The sequence below is a fragment of the Ochotona curzoniae genome, unplaced genomic scaffold (assembly GCF_017591425.1).
Source record: "Ochotona curzoniae isolate NIBS_2020 unplaced genomic scaffold, NIBS_Ocur_1.0 contig_2688, whole genome shotgun sequence".
NCBI classification, from domain to species: Eukaryota; Metazoa; Chordata; class Mammalia; order Lagomorpha; family Ochotonidae; genus Ochotona; species Ochotona curzoniae.
The window spans coordinates 6,127,424-6,147,036 of record NW_024465553.1 but is presented as its reverse complement, the minus strand read 5'-3'; the positions used below and the strand labels follow the sequence as shown (position 1 = coordinate 6,147,036).

Genomic DNA, 19,613 nt, shown 5'->3' with positions numbered 1-19,613 from the left:
TTACTAAAAATGCAAAAAAATCATAACATTTCTTGATGATGAAAATGGCCATTAAGTTGTTTAATGCAGCTTTGTGTCTGTGATGGAGGTAAAACTTATTTAGCAATTTTCTTGTTATGGTGCCTTACCAGATAAATCATTCAGTCTTGTTAGTACAAAACACTTCAGGGTTTTAGTTTCTGTCTGAATTACGGGACAAAGTATGTGCAGATATTTCCATGGCAAAGAGTGTGGCGAAGGTAGAGAGAGAGAAAGTAAACTTAGCAGTACAAGGCTGTGCTTCAGTCCTGGCTATCAAATATCTAACCACGCAGCAGCGTAATTGAACTCTTCAATTGTCTATAAGGAGAGCATAAGAAGTTTATGTCACAACTTCCTGATGATTGAGTTCTTAATAACCTTTTTATCATCTTGACTTTATCTCCACATCACTAAAATGTTTTGAAACTTTTTGGGGTGCATTGTATACAAACGGAAGAACACACACACATTCTAAGTGTATGTGGAACTTGCCACCACATCAGTGAGTGCGTCCTCCTAGCCCAAGTGGAATCACTAACGTGACTTTCAGCACCTGAAGTTAGTTTTGCAGGTTTTGGAATTTTGTAGAAATGGAATAACTTGTTATGTATTTGTGTATGCTAACCATAGTATTGAGGATAACTGTACTTCATTAATTTTTATCTTTGTATAGAGTCTATGAAATGAACATGTCATAGATATCTCTCCATTTAGTTGATAATCAAGTTGTTCCTACTTTTTTGGTTATTTTGATAATGCTATTAAGGGTAGCTCTCTGTATATGTTTGGTGCAAACTGTGTATTTATGTTAGGTGTGTGCTTATGGTAAAATTGCCAGATTGGAGGATATGCATGTATATGATTACAACCAAAAATTACAAACAACCTTTCAAATTAGTAACTAATTTGTAACAGTAGCATTATGTGGGAGTTCTTTTGTCTTATGTTCTGTGTTTTTGCAATTCTTAATTTTGTTAGTTTTTAAACTCTCAGCCTTTTCTGAGGGGTATAGAAGTAAATTGTTCTGGTTACAACTTGCCTTTCTTTATTGTTGAAGTGTAGCTTTTCATGTTCATCGGCTTTTGGATGTACTCTTCATATAATATTTGTCAATTGCATCTTTTCTTTTTTGATAAACTGCATCTTGATAAACCCAAGTTCTTAACACAATCAACTTAGCAATGTCTAATACTTGGTCCTTTTTAAAAAATAATCTTATCTAAGAAAGTCTTTGCCTACCTCATAACTGCCGTCGTTTTAAAAATAACTTTTCCTTTTACCTCTGTGGGTGTCTCTAGAATTAATTTTCTTTCTTTGTTCTTTATCCTTTTCTTCCTTTTTTTTTTTCTTTCAGAGTGTCTTGCTTACTCCTAGTTTTTCGTTCCCTTAGGTTTCTCAAGTTCAATGTATGCAAAGACTCAAACCTCAAGGATTTTGGTTGAGACTACCTTGAATCTGTGTTGTGCTAATCGTGGTATAGCTGGGAAGCTGTTAAAAGTTTGAGTCTTCCCATCCATGAACATCCCTTTTTAATCTTTGTTTAGTTTCTCTCAATGTTGTTTTGTAATTTTCTGTGTACATATCTTGTATTATCTCTCTCTTTCTCTTTATTGCTTATATATAGACATGCAGTTAATTTTATTATATTGATCTGTATCAAGCAAGCCTTTATCATTTTCTAAATTCTTACAGTTGTGATAACTGTTGAAATGTAAAAAAAAATGTACCACTATTGTTGTGACATCATAAAAAGCACTTGCCAGCTGGTGCTATAGCCTAGCCCTGGTGACTTGCACCCATTCAGGCTCTGTCTTGTGGCAGTAGGTGCAGCAGCCTGGCCCACCCTTGGCCTGCCCTCAACCCAGCCTGGCCCACACCCAGCCCCAGCCGTCATCCATCTAGGTTCCTGCTCATTGGCAATGTGTGCTGTGGATTGGTCCCGAATGCCTGCTAGCCACTGGCTGCTTTTCTCCCAGCAATGTAACACTTGTGTAGGTCCAGGACACCCTAGATGGTTGCCTATAGTTTGGTTGCATAAATCATTTTTAAAGACCTCATATTTTCTAACTTCTAAAACAAGAATATGAAGTTTCAACTTTTTATTTGAGCATTTTCTTAGATTCATCAGACAACTTAGTGATGTGTATGGTATTTTCATAGTATATTCGCTGTGATTTTTTTTCTTGATTCGTAGATCAACATTTTTTTAATGTACAAATATTCTATGACTTTCCAGGTATCTTTGTGTCACTGATTTCCAGTTTAGTCCATTCTCAGTGAGAACATACTCTCTGATGTAGCCCCGTCTAATTTTTTAAACTTATTTTTTGGACTGGAATATTTTCTTAGCACAGATCATATATGCACTGGAAGGGGGTGTGTATTATGCAGTGGTTGGATGGAGGGTTCTATCATCATCAATTTAACAAGTAAAGTTGTCGCAGGTGTTGTTCTGATCTGCTTGTTTTCATCAGTTACCAAAAAGAGGATTGCTGAATCTTACAACTGTGGTCATATGTCTATTTCCCTTTTACTTATGTAATTTTTCTAGGTGCACACATTTATGTTTTCTTGGTGAATTTTCCCTCTCAAAGTAATCTCCTCTTTTTCTCATAATAATCTTTGTCCTAAGACCTTTTTGTTGAGTATTTTTATAGAAGCTAATTTTTGTGGTTAGTGTTTGCATGTTATAGCTTTCTTTTTGACCTTTAACTTACCTATTTCAAATGTAGTTCTTAAATACAGCATATAGTTGCTTTATGTTTTGGAAATGCTTAAATCCTATTTGACAGATTCTGACTTTTAGATCATTTGTAGTTATTTAAACTGTTTAAGAATACATTTAAAAATCATTAATGATATAATTGGGTTTCAATCTGTCACCTTGTTATTGTTTTAATTATTTGAAAAACCTTCCCTTGTGTCTTTATTAACACATATTGTATACTGCTAGAAATTTCCATATGTTTCTCATCCACTCTTTGTTCTTTTTCTTTTGGATTAATTATTTCTGATATCTTATTTCATCTCTATAATGGATTATTAGATTCACTTCTTTTAAAAAATTTGTTCTGGGGTTTGCAATATATGCTTTTAACTGGACAACCTACTTTCAAGTAAAATACCGATCTACATGTAATGAAAGAGTTCTGTATGGTTTAGTTTGTTCCCCCATCCTTCTTAGTCTTCTTGTGACACCTTTTACACATGCACACACACACCTAACCTCATAAATCATTGTTGTTGTATTTGTTTTAACTATCTTTCTTTTTAAAAAATGTTACTTCTTTTTATTATTATCATTTTGTGATACAGTTCCATAGATTTTGGGATTTCCCTGATTCCTTCCCCAATTCTCTCCCCACTCACTGAGTTCCCCTATATTATTATTATTATAGTATAGTTCTTCATACACAATCATATGTCCATCATTGTAGGCATGGACAATGGCAGAGTTCCGTAGCCTATTGTCAAGATATAGTAAACAGTTTCATTGTAAGTCCATCATTGTCTCGAAGTAGAAATGTATACTGCATTGTATCCTCACATCTGGATATGATAGTCTCCATTACACAGCCGCTATACATACCCTTAAATGAAAAGCCATAAAACAAAATAAAAAACAGGAAGAAAAAAAGAAATCAACAACACCATGAAGTTAAATAACATGCTACTGAATGACTAATATGTTGCTGAAGAAATGAAAAAGAAAGTAAAAAACCTTCTTGAAGAAAATGTTGCTACTGTATGATCAGAGTCATTGAAGAATTTAATCAGAAGAAAGTGTTTTGAAGAGATGAAACTAACAAAAAAATCAAAATCCATGAGATATAGTTTCTGCTGATCTTTGTTGGTGAGATATGTCTCTGGTAGGCAACAAATAGATGGGTTTTATTTTTAATCCACTCTACTAATCTATGATGTTTGATTGATGAGTTTAAGCCATTTATATTCAGGGTTAATACAAATAGTTGGTAATTTGGTCCTGTCATTTTAGCAATGAGTTGTTCATTGATTTAGTCTTTTTTGTTGTTGTTGTTATTTTACTAGGATGTTCTTCGCATTTGCTTTGGTTTTGGTGGGTGCTATTCCATTTCTCTGTCAAGAGAACATCTTTAAGTATCATTTGTAGGGCAAGTTTGGAAGAGGCATATTCTTTTAACTTTTCTTTACTGTTAAAGAATTTTATTTCATTTTCAAAGACAAAGGAAAGCTTTGCTGTGTACTTTATCCTGGGCTGACAATGTTTTGCTTTTAGAATATGGAATATGTCACTCCATTCTCTTCTGGCCTACAGAGTTTCCTGAGAGAGGTCTCCTGTGAGTTTAATTGGCATTCTTTTATATGTCAGTTGATTTTTTTCACGTGCACATTTAAGGATCTTTTCCTTATGTTCGATTGAAGATGCTTGATTATCATGTGTCTTGGTGAAGATCACTTTTGGTCAACCCTGTTGGGAGTTCTGTGACCCTCCTGGATGTTTCCCAATTCTTTCTGTAGATTAGGGAAAATTATCCTTACTATTTCATTAAATACATTTGTAAACCCAGCTTCTCTTTCTGCACCTTCTGTGACTCCCGTAACTCTTGTATTTGGCCTTTTAATAGTGTCTTTCAATTCTTGAATACTTTTTTTGGCCTGATCCAGCTCTGCTTCTAGCTTTTTGTTTGTTTCCCCCTGGTGACAGGAAATATCTTCCAGTTTTGAGACTCTTTCTGCTGTATCCTTCATTCTATTTTGGAGACTCTCCATTGCACTTTTAAGATGCTTCACTGTATTCCTCATATCTGATATATAAGCTTTCATTTAATTCATTTTCAGTGTGACAAATTCCTTGAATTCCTTGTTTTGAATTCTGTATCTCCGATTTTCTCAATGTCTTCCTCAGTGAACACTAAAGTTAGCAAAGTGTTTTGCTCCTTTGCGGGGGAGTCTTCAGTAATATTCATTGTGCCTCTGTCTCTTCTTTTGCTCTTGGTCATTGTACTTCTGGTTATCAGATTCTTCTCCTTGGGGCAGATTTCTAAGCTCTGTAATCCACAGGTCTATAGTTCGATTTTACTTATTGCAGTTGGTACATGGCTGTTTGTTTGCAGTCACTTGTGCCACTCCCTCCAGTGAGTTCCAGGTCTGGGTTCTTCTGTTAGATTTCCATGATGGTCTCCATAGTTCCAGCTCCTGGCTCACCAGTTTCCACCTCCTGTGATATCATGCTGAGGCTGCACTGTTGCCTGTACAACCTTTCTCCTACTTCTGGTTTGAGTAGGTTCCAGGATTAGGGAAACACAAGGTGTCCTATATAGCTAGGTGGTTGTTGGTGCTGATCTTGCCAGTTTCTGTTGGCCATTATGTCTGAGGGCCACATGGACCTATTTTGACCCATATGATGCCGTAGTCAGTATTATTTTCCTTTGGGACCAGTGCAATGCTCTGAGCTCAGTGAGTTTTCCCTGAGTTCAGCACATGTGCAACTCACTGTGTCCCCTGCAGTCTTAAACTCATCACCGCAGTGTATAAAATGGCGCTTGATGTACCACTGCTAGAGTTCTTGATCTGCTGGCCATCAGGTTTGAGGGCTACCCAGACCTGTTTTGGATGGACCCTGTTGGATGCCATGGTGTTGCAGTTCACTGAGTCAGAAATGAGTTCACTCCCAGCTCAGTGCATGTGCAGTCCTGCCCCATAGCCCTTGCCTCCTTAAATAAAACGGTGCTTGATACAGCTCTAGGGGACAGACTGAGCTATGAAATCCATCCTGTTCCCGTACCTGCCCATCTGGGACCTGAGGCTCTGTCTCTGTTCCTGGTCAAATCAAATAGGCCAGCAGGACGAACAGTTCTTTGGCTGAGTTCACCTCTGGAACTCCTGGTAAATATCCCTTCCCACCTTGTTGCTGGTGCAGTTCCAGCTGCTGGTGGAGTTTAGATCGCCACTTGCTGAATACCACTGGGGTATCAGTCACTGCAACACCACATCGTTGTTTTTGCTGCTTTTTTGTCATTCTGCAGTTACCCCTCTGCTGTTGTTCTGTCCTATTCTATTTCCTGGAATGTGCCCTCTCTGCTTCACACTGGCAAATATTTCTCTATCTGTTTAAACATGTCCTTACCCTATTCCACCATCTTGATTGTAACTATTCATCTTTTAGCAGCATGTTAATATGAGGAATAAAGTCTTTTGTTTTTATGGTACCTATTTTACCGTGTTCCGTATCCTTAAGGCCTTTGTATGGGTCTGAGCTGCTGTCTGGTGTCATTTTCCATAGCTTGAAGAATCTCCTTTCCTATTCTTAATTGGAGCTGAGCTGGCTATAAATTCTTAGTTGACAAGTTTTTGTTTTCCTTTCAGCCTGTTAAAAATGTCCCATTGTCTTCCTACTTGCATTGTCTGTGACAAGAAATCAGCAAATTCTTGTGTTTCTTCCTCCTAAACAATGTGTTCCTCTCTCCACCCCTACTGGGTGCTTGCAGAGTTCCTTCTTATCGTTGGTTTTCATGAGTTTTGGCATGAGTTTCTTTTGCTTTTATCTTGCATTGAATGCATTGAGCTTCTGTGTTGATAGTTTTTAGATAACTTTAAAAAGAATTCTAAACATCATTTCTTCAAGAGTTCTCCATTTATTCTTCTTTTATGACTTTAGTACTTGTATTTTATATTGGTGGAAAGTTTCCCAAAGCTCAATGAAGCTGTATTTATTTTTCTCCCAGTACTTCAGTTTGATAGCATCTGTAGTTATGTCTTCTAATTCACTGTTTCTTTTTTCCTGCATTGTTTAATTTTCTATTAGGCCCATTAAGGGCAATTCTCATTTCAGATATTGCCTTTTTCATCTATAGAACCTTTGCATTTACTTATTTATATTGGAAAGGCAGATTTACACAGAGGAGAAAGAAAGATTCGCATTTGCTGATTCACTCCCCAAGCAGCCTCAATGGTCAGAACCAAGCTGCTCCAAAGCCCGGAACCAGGAGCCTCTTCTGGGTCTCCCATGTGAGTGCAGGATCCCAAGGCTTTGGGCCATTTTTCACTGCCTTCCCAGGCTACAAGCAGGGAGCTGGATACGAAGTGGGGCAGCTGCGACATGCACTGGTGCCTGTATGGGATACCAATACATTCAAGGCAAGGACTTTAGCCACTAGCCCATTGTGCCAGACCAATTTGCATATATTTATAATATATATTATAATATATTATATTGTTTAATTATATATATTTATATATAATATATTATAATATATATTATATTGTTTAATTATATATATTTATATATAATATATATTTTAATATATATTATATTGTTTAATTATATATATTGTTTAATGTCTTTGTTTGCTAATTACCTCATCTCTGTAGCTTCTGGGTTTGTTTCTGTTTATTGGTATGCTCCCCACAATCAGGTTGTACACAATATTTTCCTTTTTCAAATATCAACTTATTTTGGACTGGATGCTGGATTTCATGAGTATTGTAGCATGTGGTGTCTTGATTTTGTTGTCTTCTGTTAACAGTGTCCTCAAGTTTGTTTAGCTTTGTTTACTCGAGTCAGTCTAGCCCTCTGGATGTTTGTGTTTGAGCATTATTAGGTCAACCTAGGGCACCCTTTTCCATATATTAGTTAATTTCTGTTTGTAAGATACAACTTTCCTAGAATCTCTTCAGAATTTCTCAAATATTCAGTAAATTCTCTCTCCCCTGCTGATTTGAACCCAAGAATCTCCACGCCTTGTATGAGCTCTAGCACTTGTTCAGCTTAGCAAGCCCATGCAGTAGTTCTTTATGTAGTCTCATGGAGTTTACCTTAAATGTGTTCAGGTTAGGCTGAGGCCAAAGACCCAAAGGAAATCCTGTTCAGATATTTGGTGGTGTTTCTTTGCATAGGTTTTTCTTCATTGGCATGCTACTGTAAAAATTTTAACCATCTTGTGTCTCCAAATTACAGTGTCTGTCGCCTTAACGCAACAAGACATCCTACCCTGTTCTTTCCCTTCCTGGGTTCAGGGTAGAAACGACTTCCAGTGAGAAAGTCAGTGTGATTGTAGGGTTTCTGCACTTTTTTTTTCCTATCAAGGATGATTGTCCCACAATACTTGTGGTTTAATTTCTGAAAATAATTTTTTCATAGGTACTTCCCAGTTTCCTAGTTGGGAAGGCAAGTCTAATGCCAATTGTCTCATCATAGTTGGAAACAGAATTCTTACCTGTTGTGTTTTTTTATTATTATTATTATTATTATTTAAGACCTTTATTAACAGGTGCTTGCAGTTTGTTAACTTTTTTGAAAAAATCAAGTTGTAGACTTTTATTACAAATTAAAAATGAAGTTCTTAAAAATCTCAACTTGACCAGATATGAAACAATTTAAAAACCTTTAAAGGTGTATTGAGAAAAACCAGGCTTTAAAAAAAAAATGTTTGTCATTACCAAAAAGAGACATCTTTAGGTAAAGACAATAAAAACCCCATGCTGCATAGATAATATAATAGTTCTAGTTATCTGGTCAGCGGGGGGAAAAAGCAAGCTCTAAGGTCTTAAGCTCCAATCTTGTTCATTTCTTATTGCTGGAATTTCATATTCATTTCTTCTTGTTGGATGACTAAATCAGATGATGGTCGAGACGTTAAACCGCTTTTTTCACTCAGCTGCTGGATCGGCTGCTTTTGTCTCTGCCGTCTTGTGGTTTAGGGGTATCTGGGCGTCTGCGTCGGTAATTGAAGTTGGGGCCGTACCGACGTTGAGGGGGCTGCTGACCCTGGGTCTCCTCTCCTTGGTTTTCATCTCCTGTTCATCTCCGTCCTCTCTAGGCTGTCGTTGGCGAGGAGGACCCCTGCGGAATCGTGGTCTGTAACCTCGATGCATGTTCTGTCTCACAGGTCTACCTTGTTCTCCTGCACCCCGCTTGTTGGCACCTTCCATCACTTCTCCTTGCACCGGAGGGTTGCAATACTGTGGTCGATGCCCACAGGGTCTCCGCACGCAGTAACCTTCGCCTGCGTAAGGGCCGCGTTGTTGGTCCTGGCCGACGGGAGCACTCTCCAATCTCTCTCTCTCTTCCCCACTCTCACTGTTCTGGTAATTCTGCTGGTAATTGCGTGGCGGACCCCTACGGCGTGGTTAGCGTCTATAATGGTTGCAGTCTGCTGCATCTTTACTGTCTTGTACTGGAAGGAACTCCACCAGGACCTGTAACATTTGCTGCCTCCGCACCCTTTTCTCCTTCAACAACAAACTCCACAGTTTCTCCATCTCCTACAATGAGAATGGACTTCCTTGGGTTATTCTTTATGGCACCCTGGTGTACAAATACGTCTTCCTTGGTCTCATTCCTGTTGATGAAGCCGTATCCGTGCCTTACATTGAACCATTTTACTGTTCCCAAAACCTTCGTTGGGATGACCTTCTTGTCCCCACCTGCGGGCGCCGTGGATATGAGGCTACCGGGCCACTGCTCCCTGCGCTGCTGCCCGCGGTGCCGGGCTTGGTGTGGGCTTGGTGTTGGTGGCACTGAGGGCGTGGGTGGCTGCGGCAGCTCGGCTCCTTCTGGGGTGTGATGGTAACTAGGCTGGTGGCGGCAATGGGGCTCTTCGGGGCTCTCTGGGGTCCACTCTCCGCTCCCGCTACCACTCAAACTACCTGTTGTGTTTTAAAATTATATTTTATTGTCATGTCTGAATAGGGATATATTATGACTGTATTCTGCACCAAATAGGGCATGTGCATGGTCCTTGTATCAGAATCAGATGTAATGCTCTTCCTGATTACAAACAATTGTGCTTGTTGATTCAGTTGATTTCACATGGATTCTAGACGTTCTGTTTAAAAACCTTGACAGGTGATTTCTGACACACAGAACAGTTTAGAATCACTGGTCTAATAAGCTGAAATTTGATATGATGACCATAAATTTGATGACCATAAATAGCATATCATCCAGCCTGCTCTTTCCCAATGACATTTAGTAAAAATGGAGCAAAAAATGGGGGCTAGGACCTCAGTAAAAAAAAAAAAAAGTAGTACTTTCTGACAGGGCTGAAGTCTGGCAATTCTGATTTGTTTGTGTCTGTGCTATAGAGATTGTTACATATTTTGAATCTAACTTCGGTCTGAAAACGTCCAAAGCTTCTTACTATTTCCTGAGCCATCTGGGAACACTCACACTACGCTGATTCTAAAAGGGTTAGCAGATTTCACTGTGTTGACTCTGTATTCACTAGTGCTGACTGCTGGTGGCACAGTGGGATTCTGAGGCTGTTCTGTGCTTAGCAGGAAGGCATGCTGCAGTGAGGGGGTTTCAGACTGGAGATGGGACGTACGTCCTGTATATTTCCAATGCATGTACTGATTCAAGGCAGTCTTTTTCATTTAAGTTTCTTTAATTGCACAAGAACATGTTGCTTTTCTTTATATTATTGTGAGTTTACCACATATGGGAAATAAGCCTTACAGTTGTGAAATTCCTCTACAGACAGTTTTTCTTTACCCATCACTTCACTCATTCGTCTTGCCTTTCTCTCTAAAAATATTATTCATATCATATTATGCTAGTAGAAGTAGTCTCCAACTTGTACATTGTATTTTATTTAAAAATCAATCTCTTTTCATTTTTCGTTTTTTAAAGTTTATTTCACTGTAGTTGAAAGAAAGACAAAGAGAGATCTTCCACCTAGTGGTTCCCTCTTCAGATGCCCATGTAGCTGGGACTGGACCAGGACAAAGTCAGGAGACTGGAACTCAGCTCTCCCAATGGGTTGTCAGGGCCCTAAGCCCTTCAGTCACCCCCTGCCGCTCACTTGATGGGTCAGAAGCAGGGATGCAAGCCTTGTTCCAGGCACTCGGATGTGGGGCACAGCATCGCTATAAGCATCTTAAGCAGTGTTCTTGTTTTTGCCTCATTATTGTACATTTTTAATATTCACTCTATTAACTGTATTTCCTTAAATTCCAAATGAGACACATAGTCTTACACCTTGTCTAACAATAGGATAGAAGATTTGAAGTTGGGAGACTGTTAAATAGAACATTTTGTAATATATTTGCAGTATAAATTAGATCTGGATCCTGGATCATTAATATTAAATGTATTTGAATTGTAATGGAATATTAACTAAGGAGAAATATGCTCTCATCTGAAAATTCTTGAATATCAAGGCAATCATTGTCCTACAAGATTAGAATATGACACTTTGAGACATCTTGCTTTAAAGCATGCAAGCCTAGTATCTTTTCTTTTTTTTTAAATGATGGAATATTGTTGGCTAAGTGCTCCAGGCTACAGATTAATCTAGACGGTGCTATTTGCTGGTTATGAGTTTTGCTGGTTTATCCAGTGTCCCTTGGGGCTTTTCTTCATTCTGTTTGTGTGCTGGGTACAGGTGGTAACAAAGCAGTAGTGAAGTGTTTAGAGTGTGTATGTGAGAGAGAGTGTTTCATCCGGGCAGACGGCCTCATCTTTCCTCTCTCCAATGTGGTTAGGGATGTGGTGTTAAAGGATGTGTTTCTATTGATTTCAATTCTTAATGTTTTCTGGTACCAAGAATAGGATGTTTACCATAGCATGTTATAATGGAATGAGCAGTGTCAAGAACCAAGAGATATGGCTGTTGGTCCCAGTTTTTCACTTGCTCTGTGATCTTATCAACTTACTTACTCTTTTAAATTTTAATTTAGTCTTATGTGAAATGAGATTAATAGTTAGCTCTAAGAATCCTTCACCACAGAGCTGTTGGGGGGACTAAATGAAATCATAGTTGTAAAAGCCTTATAAAACCCATCGTTGTCACACTACTATTTGTTCGCCATCTTATGTTGTATGTGCCATCTGATTTTGGCTTGTCCTCTCTTGTCCCCTAAGAAAATAGATAAAGAGTTGAAATGTTTGTCCAATTTTATATTTGTGAAAAGAATCTTGTTAGGAAGCCTTGTGGTGATCGTTCTATTTAGGAAAAAGAAAACAAGTGAAATATTTACTGTGTTTGTACTGGATATGAACATTTTTAATGAGAAATACTCATGATCTGTGCTTTGCTTTACAGCTTGGAATCCCATCCACTGCCAGCACATTGAATGCCACAATGCAATTAACAAACCAGCTGTGAAGGTACCGTGTTATTAGATCTGATGTCGTGTTGTATTGTCAGTGGTCAAATAATTAGCAGATTGCTGAATGAATGGAGTGGGATTGCATCCTTAATCGGAAGCCTGTGTTCTCTTTTAAAACCAAGGACCTCTGTGTTTAATTCAGCAGTACTTGGGCAGATTGTGTCGAGACAGAACAATGGGTATGGTGATATCCGAAGGGTTTTGCGATGAGTTTATAGCCAAGTGCTGTGTAACGCTGAGCTAATTATCAGGAGACTCCTGCTGCAAAGCTTTCCATAATCTTTGCTGGCTTCTCTCTGAGTCTATAAACTCAGGGAAATGTATTTTTCTCCTGTATATACTAGAAAATAAGGATGCTAAGTGTGTGGTTTTCCAAATCCAGGAATTATAGGACCCAAACAAAACTTGATTAAATTAGGTCAGCTCAAATCACACCCGGGACTGAATTGGAATGATTGAGCAGCTAGCATAGGTGGAATTACATGAACGGTAAAAAGAGAGTGGTTTAAAGGAGTCCCTTTGCAAAGAGAGAGCGGTACTCGGATTATCAGCTTCATTCTCTGTCCTTTTCGCCAGACTGGTTATGTTCTGATATTAACCCAGGTCTAGGAAGTTGAGTATTAAGAAAAAACAGTCACATCTTACAAAAAAAAAAATTCCCCGTAGTATATTTGTTAAATCTGGCTTATTTGGCTGTATCTGGATTTTCAAGGATTAGGCTTTGTATTTTCAAGCGTGGGAGTCAGCTCAATTTATCAGGCTTCCCAGTTACTTTTGAGAACCCAGTGTTGTGGTGTTTGCTTCTCCTGTTGTGCACACAGACTGTGCAGATTACTGAATAATAGAATACAAACACTGCTGCTTCATAGAATCAATGCAGAAGTGGTAATGGTAGATCTAACAAGCATAAAGAGGAAACAAAATCATGTTTCACACCCCAAAAGTGGCAGAGGAGTGCCAGCAATAACATCCAGGTCTAACATGTTAATAAAGGACATCTTCGTGTTTATTTAACATCTACCTGCTTTTGATGAAGAAAAGTTGAATAAGTTTTGTGGAGAAGGAGCCGGTGAGGCTAGCCTCTTCCTTTCCCTCTGTGCTCCCCAGGAGCAGGGTATTGGAGTTCATAGTACATTCCTTTGCTATGAGGATGTTTTGAGCTAAGCACATGTAGGTTCATGTATGATTCACGGAGTGAAGTTTGATTTCTCACCCCAATGAGATTTTCCTTGTTCCATCTTCCATTTTGATCTTCTGTCTTCTTGCTTTTGTTTTCTTCCCCTTGTCATTCGCCCAGACACCAGTGGGAAGAGGCTTCTTCCTGTTTGAATTCTCCAGTTACTTTTCCCTGGATTGTGTGTCAGCCTGCATGCTCAGGTGTTCCTTGACATCCTGGTTAGTCATATTTTCTGGCTTCCTCCAAGAAATCATCGGAATTGGATAATCCCCTTTCCTTCTAGGCAAACAGCCCTAAACTCTCCTATGGGTCGGCCTCATGTTTTCCCCAAAAGGCACACCTCCAAGACAAGCTCAGCCATCTTATTTTCTATAGTTAAAGAAATTAAGTTGATGTGTATATATCATAAAAAGGAACTAATCTCAAGTTAACAGTTCAATGGCTCTTGGCACATTCACAGTGTTTGTGACCACAACCTCTGTGTAGTGCCAAGACATTTTCGTTCCCCCCCAAATTTCACTTTCTTAGCATTAGTTTATCTAAAGTGTTTCCTTTTTTGTTTTCACTTTGTACTTTGTAGAAGATATCTTTAAAGTTGTTTTCTTATTTTTTTGTAAGGAAGAGTGACACAGAGAGAAATACACAGCACAGAGAGAGAGAGAGAGAAAATATTCTATCTACTAATTTGCTTCTCAGATGCTCACAATAACTATAGCTGGGCCAAGCCAAAGGCAGGAGCCAGGAAGCCCATCTGGATCTCCTGTGTGGCTGGTAGGAACTCAGTAATTGGGCCGTCATTTGTTGCCTCCCAGATGTACTCCTGCCTGTGTGAGCAGGAAGCTGGGTTGGAAACTGAGGTAGGAACTGGCCCAGGTATTCTGGTACTGGATGCAGGCCTCTCAGCTGATGACTCAAGTCACTGCACAGTAAGACTGTCAGTTAATGCTTCTTGTAGTGGGGTGTGCTGGCACTCTCAAGGGTCTTGACCAGTGTTGTTTCGGCCTTACAAAGTGAGCAACCTCAGGTCTGCACTGTTACCATATGACATGCAGATCAAAGGTATCCAACAGGCACTTGCAAAAGTATGTGAAATTAAAAAGTTAGAGAATTCTGTGGGATGCTAATTTATTTCTTGCTTTTTTGGGGGAGGATGATAATTTATTTGAAAATTTCCACATATGTGTATTCACACTTACATACATAGTGCAAAATAACTGGCAGTCCTCATCAGAGGGTCCAGGATGGCATGAAGATGGAAGGTTGGTGAGCTTTTAAAATGACCTTCATTTCTCCATTTCCCCAAGGCTCTATATAGGGCATGGGTCGGAGCTTCCAATGATACATAAAAAATACTTATTCTGAAAGAACTACACATTTTTTTTTTTTTGCAGCAAAATAAATTCATTTGTTAATTCCATTTTTTATTTTTTTTTAAAGATTTATTTTTATTATTTTTTCATTGGAAAGGCGGATATACAGAGAGGAGAGACAGAGAGGAAGATCTTCCCTCCGATGATTCACTCCCCAAGTGAGCGCAACGGGCCGATACTATGCCGATCCGAAGCCAGGAGCCTCTTCCAGGTCTCCCACGCGGGTGCAGGGTCCCAAGGCTTTGGGCCGTCCTCGACTGCTTTCCCAGGCCACAGGCAGGGAGCTGGAAGGGAAGCGGGGCTGCCGGGATTAGAACCGGTGCCCATATGGGATCCCGGGCGTGCAAGGCGAGGACCTTTAACCACTTGCGCCACCGTGCCGGGCCCTAATTCCATTTTTTAAAAAAGATTTATTTGTTTACTTTTATTGGAAAAGCAGATGTACAGTGAGAAGGAGAGACAGGGAAAGATTTTTGGTCTGCTGGTTTACTCTCCAAGTGGCCGCAAAAGCCAGAGCTGAGCCGATCTGAAGCCAGGAGCCAGGAATTTCTTCTGTGTCTCCCATGTGGGAATAGGGTCCCAAGGCCTTTGGCCATCCTCCACTGCTTTCCCAGGCCACAAGCAGGGAGCTAGATGGGAAGTGGAGCAGTTTGGGACACAAACTGGTACCCATGTGGGATCTCAGTGGATGCAAGGCAAGGGCTTAAAACACTAGGCCATCATGCTGAGCCCTGTTAATTCAATTTTTTTCCCCATTAACTTTTGGAAGTACACTCATAGATTATATTTATAAACAGAAAAATAAAGTTTTAATGTAATAATCATAATGAACACATTAGTATGAATGTGGGTGTATGCTGACCTGTTTAAGGTACAACCAGGCTAACTCAACAGCTACAAATATGTGGGCCATGTCAGAAAAATCATTGAACAAATCATTGGCTGAATAGTGTATCTTTGATGGCCCTTTGTAGTTCCTGCATCCAAGAAGCTTTTTCTTTTGAAGTCAGTGAAAAAATATGTCTATTGGACAAGGGTATCAATGACTCATTGGAAGAAAAAATAAAGTGGTGGTCCTTAAAAGGGAGTGAATTCTCATCCATGGGAAACACTTGAGGGAAATGAATCAGTCATCACGAAGAGCCCAATGTTTGCAGCAGTGAGCTAAATCAGTAGGTGCTTAGAATGTGCCAGATACAAAGATTGTGATGTTTTGTTGCCGTAGGCTGCAAAAGAATTATTCTTGGGGCAAGAGTCCTGCATTGTGGTAGGATTAAAGATGGAACTGTTTTGAGCTAATAGTTTATGGTATCTGTTTGAAATCCACGTTATGAAACACTTCTGAGCCCAGATCATTACCTAAGAAGAAGACAGGATTGGAAAGCGAACAACGGGAAACAAACAAGTGTAGCCTGATGCTTATTTGTGAATAAAGTTTTTCTGGATCCCAGCTATGCTCATCTGCTTATATATTGCTGATAGCATTCTGTACCATACCACAAACCAGAAGTATCGATTTCTAGACATTTATAGGAAACGTTTATCAATTCCTGATTTGATATATCAGAAAGTTTTATTTACTGCCCCTGAACAAACAAGGAACTTACATTAGGTATATGGGACCTTTAGCATTAGGACATATGTAATCTATAAATCTGATGTCGTAATTTTAAAAATTGTAGCTATTCTATCCCTTTTTTTCTCCACTCATTGAAACCCCTTGTGATTTTAACATTGAATTACAAGCTGTTTGAGTTGTATGTTTGAGTTGTTTACCACATCTAAAATAGTGAAACCAACTAAAGGAAAGAAGTTTCGGAAGAATTTGCAAAGAAGTTTTAAGCATATGACGGAATAATCACTTCCAGCCTGGGTTGCTTATCTTGGAGTGACAGAAACAGAATTCAAAAGGGCTTCATCCTTCAGAAATTGAAACTGATACAGAGTTCAGGATGTAACTTGTCATCCGGATACTTGTTGACTTGGTTTATTTGAGAGATCATGATGATGAACTGTGAAATTAACACTTTTCATCTCTGTGGTTTGAAAGATTGAGTGCAGCCGTAAACACTCAGGAACAGCAGGGGCCAACAAATTATAGGACATGGTAGAAACAAACCAAGCAAACACACATGGGAATGAAGCATTGGATGATTGATAGAAACATCTGAGCCTGCAGAGTAGGAGTAGTGAAGCCCTCGATGTTCTATTTAATGATGACTTTTCTGAATGAGCTTATGTCTTCAGAAGCAAAAATCTCTATTGCTAGAATTTTGGTATCAAGTAAGGATTTGTAATCTTTTTTTTAAAGATTCATTTATTTTTATGGGAAAGGCAGATATGTATAGAGAGAGGATGAGAGAGAGAGGAAGATCTCCCGTCTGATGATTCACTCCCCAAGTGGCCACAACAACTAGGGCTGAGTTGATCTGAAGCCAGGAGCTTCTTCTGGGTTTCCCATGTGGGTGCGGGGTCCCAAGGCTTTGAACCATCCTTCATCGCTTTCCCAGGCTATTAGTGGGGAGCTGGATGGGAAGTGGGGCCACCAGGGCATGAACTAGCGCCCAAGTGGAATCCCAGCATATTCAAGTCGAGGACTTTAGCCCGTAGGCTATTGTGCAGGGTCCCGGATTTGCAATCTTGATGGTGTATTTTCCTTTTCCTAAGGCAACTTCTGCGTTTATCATCTCTGTAGCAAATATGAGTAGCCATTGCTCCCAGTGATTTTTTTCTCTTTTAAAAAAGTTTTATTTATTTGGAAGGGAGGGAGAACAAGAAGGAGAGAGAGAGAGAGAGAGGTAGAGGGAGATAGAGAGGGAGAGAGAGGAGAGGGAGACACCTCATCTGTTGATTCACTCTTTGGAAGCCTGCAATGGAATGGTTAGGGCTTTGCCAGGCTGAAGCAGAGGGTCAGGAGCCAAATCTAGATTTCCCCTTGTAGTGTGGCAGGGATTCAACTACAGTTGCCTGCCAGCGAGTTCATTAACAGGAAGCTGTAATTGGAAGAAGAGCTGAGACTTGAACCTGGGTACTAGGAAGTGGGACATGGACATTCCAGCCCAACTGGCAGGCCAGCTCCTTGACAGAATATGATACTTTGTGAAATGAGAGTAGATGGTTTGATACTAGTTGCTACTTGAATTGTAAATAACAGGAGAAACGAAATGTACAACATCCAGGTTTGAATCTTCCCTGTGGACCCTCAGCCATGTTAGGGATGAGTTATAATACTGAGTGAGTTCTCCAAACATCTTTATTGCACTTTGCTTTGACGGTGCGCTGTCACTCATGGTGAAGGGTATGGGGTCGCCAGGACCAGAAGGTTCATTCTGTGTTTTTCTGTGTTTCAGATGTGCATAGACCCTTCTCTGTCGGTAGCTTTGGGTGATAAGCCACCCCCACTGTACCTCTGTGAAGAATGCAGTGAGAGGATCGCAGGGTAGGTATCAGAACCCTGGAAGCAAAGGAAATAGGGCAACAGAAGGGGGATGAAGAAAATCATGTGGACTTGAGTTGGTTACATTGTCTGAGTTTCCCACTAGTTTGTGTTTCTTGATGATTAATGTGTCTGATGTCTACTGGATAGAGAACTTCTGTTTGGATTATTTCAGTTTTGAAATCTGGTTTTTGCAGTATTTCCATGTGACATGAGAAAACGATTTTACTTTAATAAAGCAGCTCCAGTTTTGAAACAACCTCATTAGAAAGGCCACAAAGAAAACGAGATGTAAAAGAAAACCAATTTCCAAACATGACATGGAATTCAAGTGGGTTCTCCTCGCGGCTGCTTCGATGCATGCTCAGCTTTCTACAGATCCTGCAGTATTTGGGTTGGCATAATTAGCATCTGGAAAGTATCATTTAAAGATAACTGAGTCTGATGAAATGCCTGGAATTTATAATTTAGCTGGAATGCACTACACATTTAAAATGTTTATTGTGATCATGTTCTTAATTGTACGTTCTTTCTCTTAAAAGCCTTTCAGCAGTAGTGTGGAACTTATAAACATTCATGTGGAAGGATTCCTGAAAATTTCAGTGCAGCTCCAAAATGAGTTTTGTTTTTCTTTGCAGGGACCACAGCGAGTGGTTGGTTGATGTTCTTCTGCCACAAGGTACGGTTTACTTTGGAAAGGATGAGTAATGAGTAATCATGACTAGTGATGTGGTTAATTCATCTTCTTTGTCCTACTTTATTTTACGAAGACAGTAATCAAAGCATTATATTCTATGACTCTTCATTGATATGAAGTGCTTATCAACATCTTGTGTGTAATAAACCCACGCATATACTTAATAAGAGCAGAAGTATGAATACTCCTAAAGCCAACGTTAGATTTTGCAATTAGGATTCCAAATGACTAAAGCTCTGCTGAATTATGTGGGGGGCAATTTTCCATACAGGTTACAGATGCTGCCAGTGGGATGTGCTGGACTAGGTCCAAGAGGGGAAGAGAGACACCATGGAAGAGAATTGAATAAAGGGCTGTTTCCTGTCACTATCATTATTTTGGGGAAAAATTATGTAATTCCTCTGAGATTTAGTCTCCTCATCAGTCAAGGGTGGATCAGTTTCAGCTAACTCACCTGTAGGGAGAGCCAAGGTTTGGCATACTTTCTGAGGGCTGTTAGAGTTCTAAGAGCCACGTCCTAAAGGTTGGCAGGTCCAGACAGCATTCCTGCACACATAGGAAAAGTGGCTATATCAGCCACCTAACTGGAAACTCCATGCCAAGAAAAACACTCAGGAAAACAGGGAAAGGTAAAAAGTGGAACAGGCTGAGGGCATACTGTGTACATCACACAGGAGAAAAATGAAGATAATAGGGAGACTCATCTGAAAAGCCTGTTTTAAAGGAAAGGCAAGAATCTTACAGAGACTAAATTCTATGAGTGCGGTTCTTAAAAAACTGAGTCTTTTGTTTTATGAAAATACATTATTTCTTTCT

General features: G+C 39.5%; 1 protein-coding gene and 1 pseudogene across 6 annotated transcripts in view; one reads left to right on the top strand and one right to left on the bottom strand.

Moving 5' to 3' along the window:
- The window catches only part of UNC79 (unc-79 homolog, NALCN channel complex subunit), a 210,975-nt gene that overhangs the window by 59,197 nt on the left and 132,165 nt on the right, over positions 1-19,613 (top strand). For all 5 annotated transcript variants that reach the window (XM_040975119.1, XM_040975118.1, XM_040975121.1 and 2 more), the window contains 3 exons: positions 12,051-12,115; positions 18,015-18,103; positions 18,739-18,779. In XM_040975119.1, the coding sequence (XP_040831053.1) occupies positions 12,051-12,115; positions 18,015-18,103; positions 18,739-18,779 (195 nt within the window). The remainder of the gene's footprint in view (positions 1-12,050; positions 12,116-18,014; positions 18,104-18,738; positions 18,780-19,613) is intronic.
- Positions 8,653-10,514, bottom strand: LOC121153183 (annotated as a pseudogene). The gene is made up of 2 exons (XR_005883348.1): positions 10,463-10,514; positions 8,653-9,635 (listed from the first exon to the last, which is right to left on the bottom strand). The product of XR_005883348.1 is annotated as a Y-box-binding protein 1-like (transcript).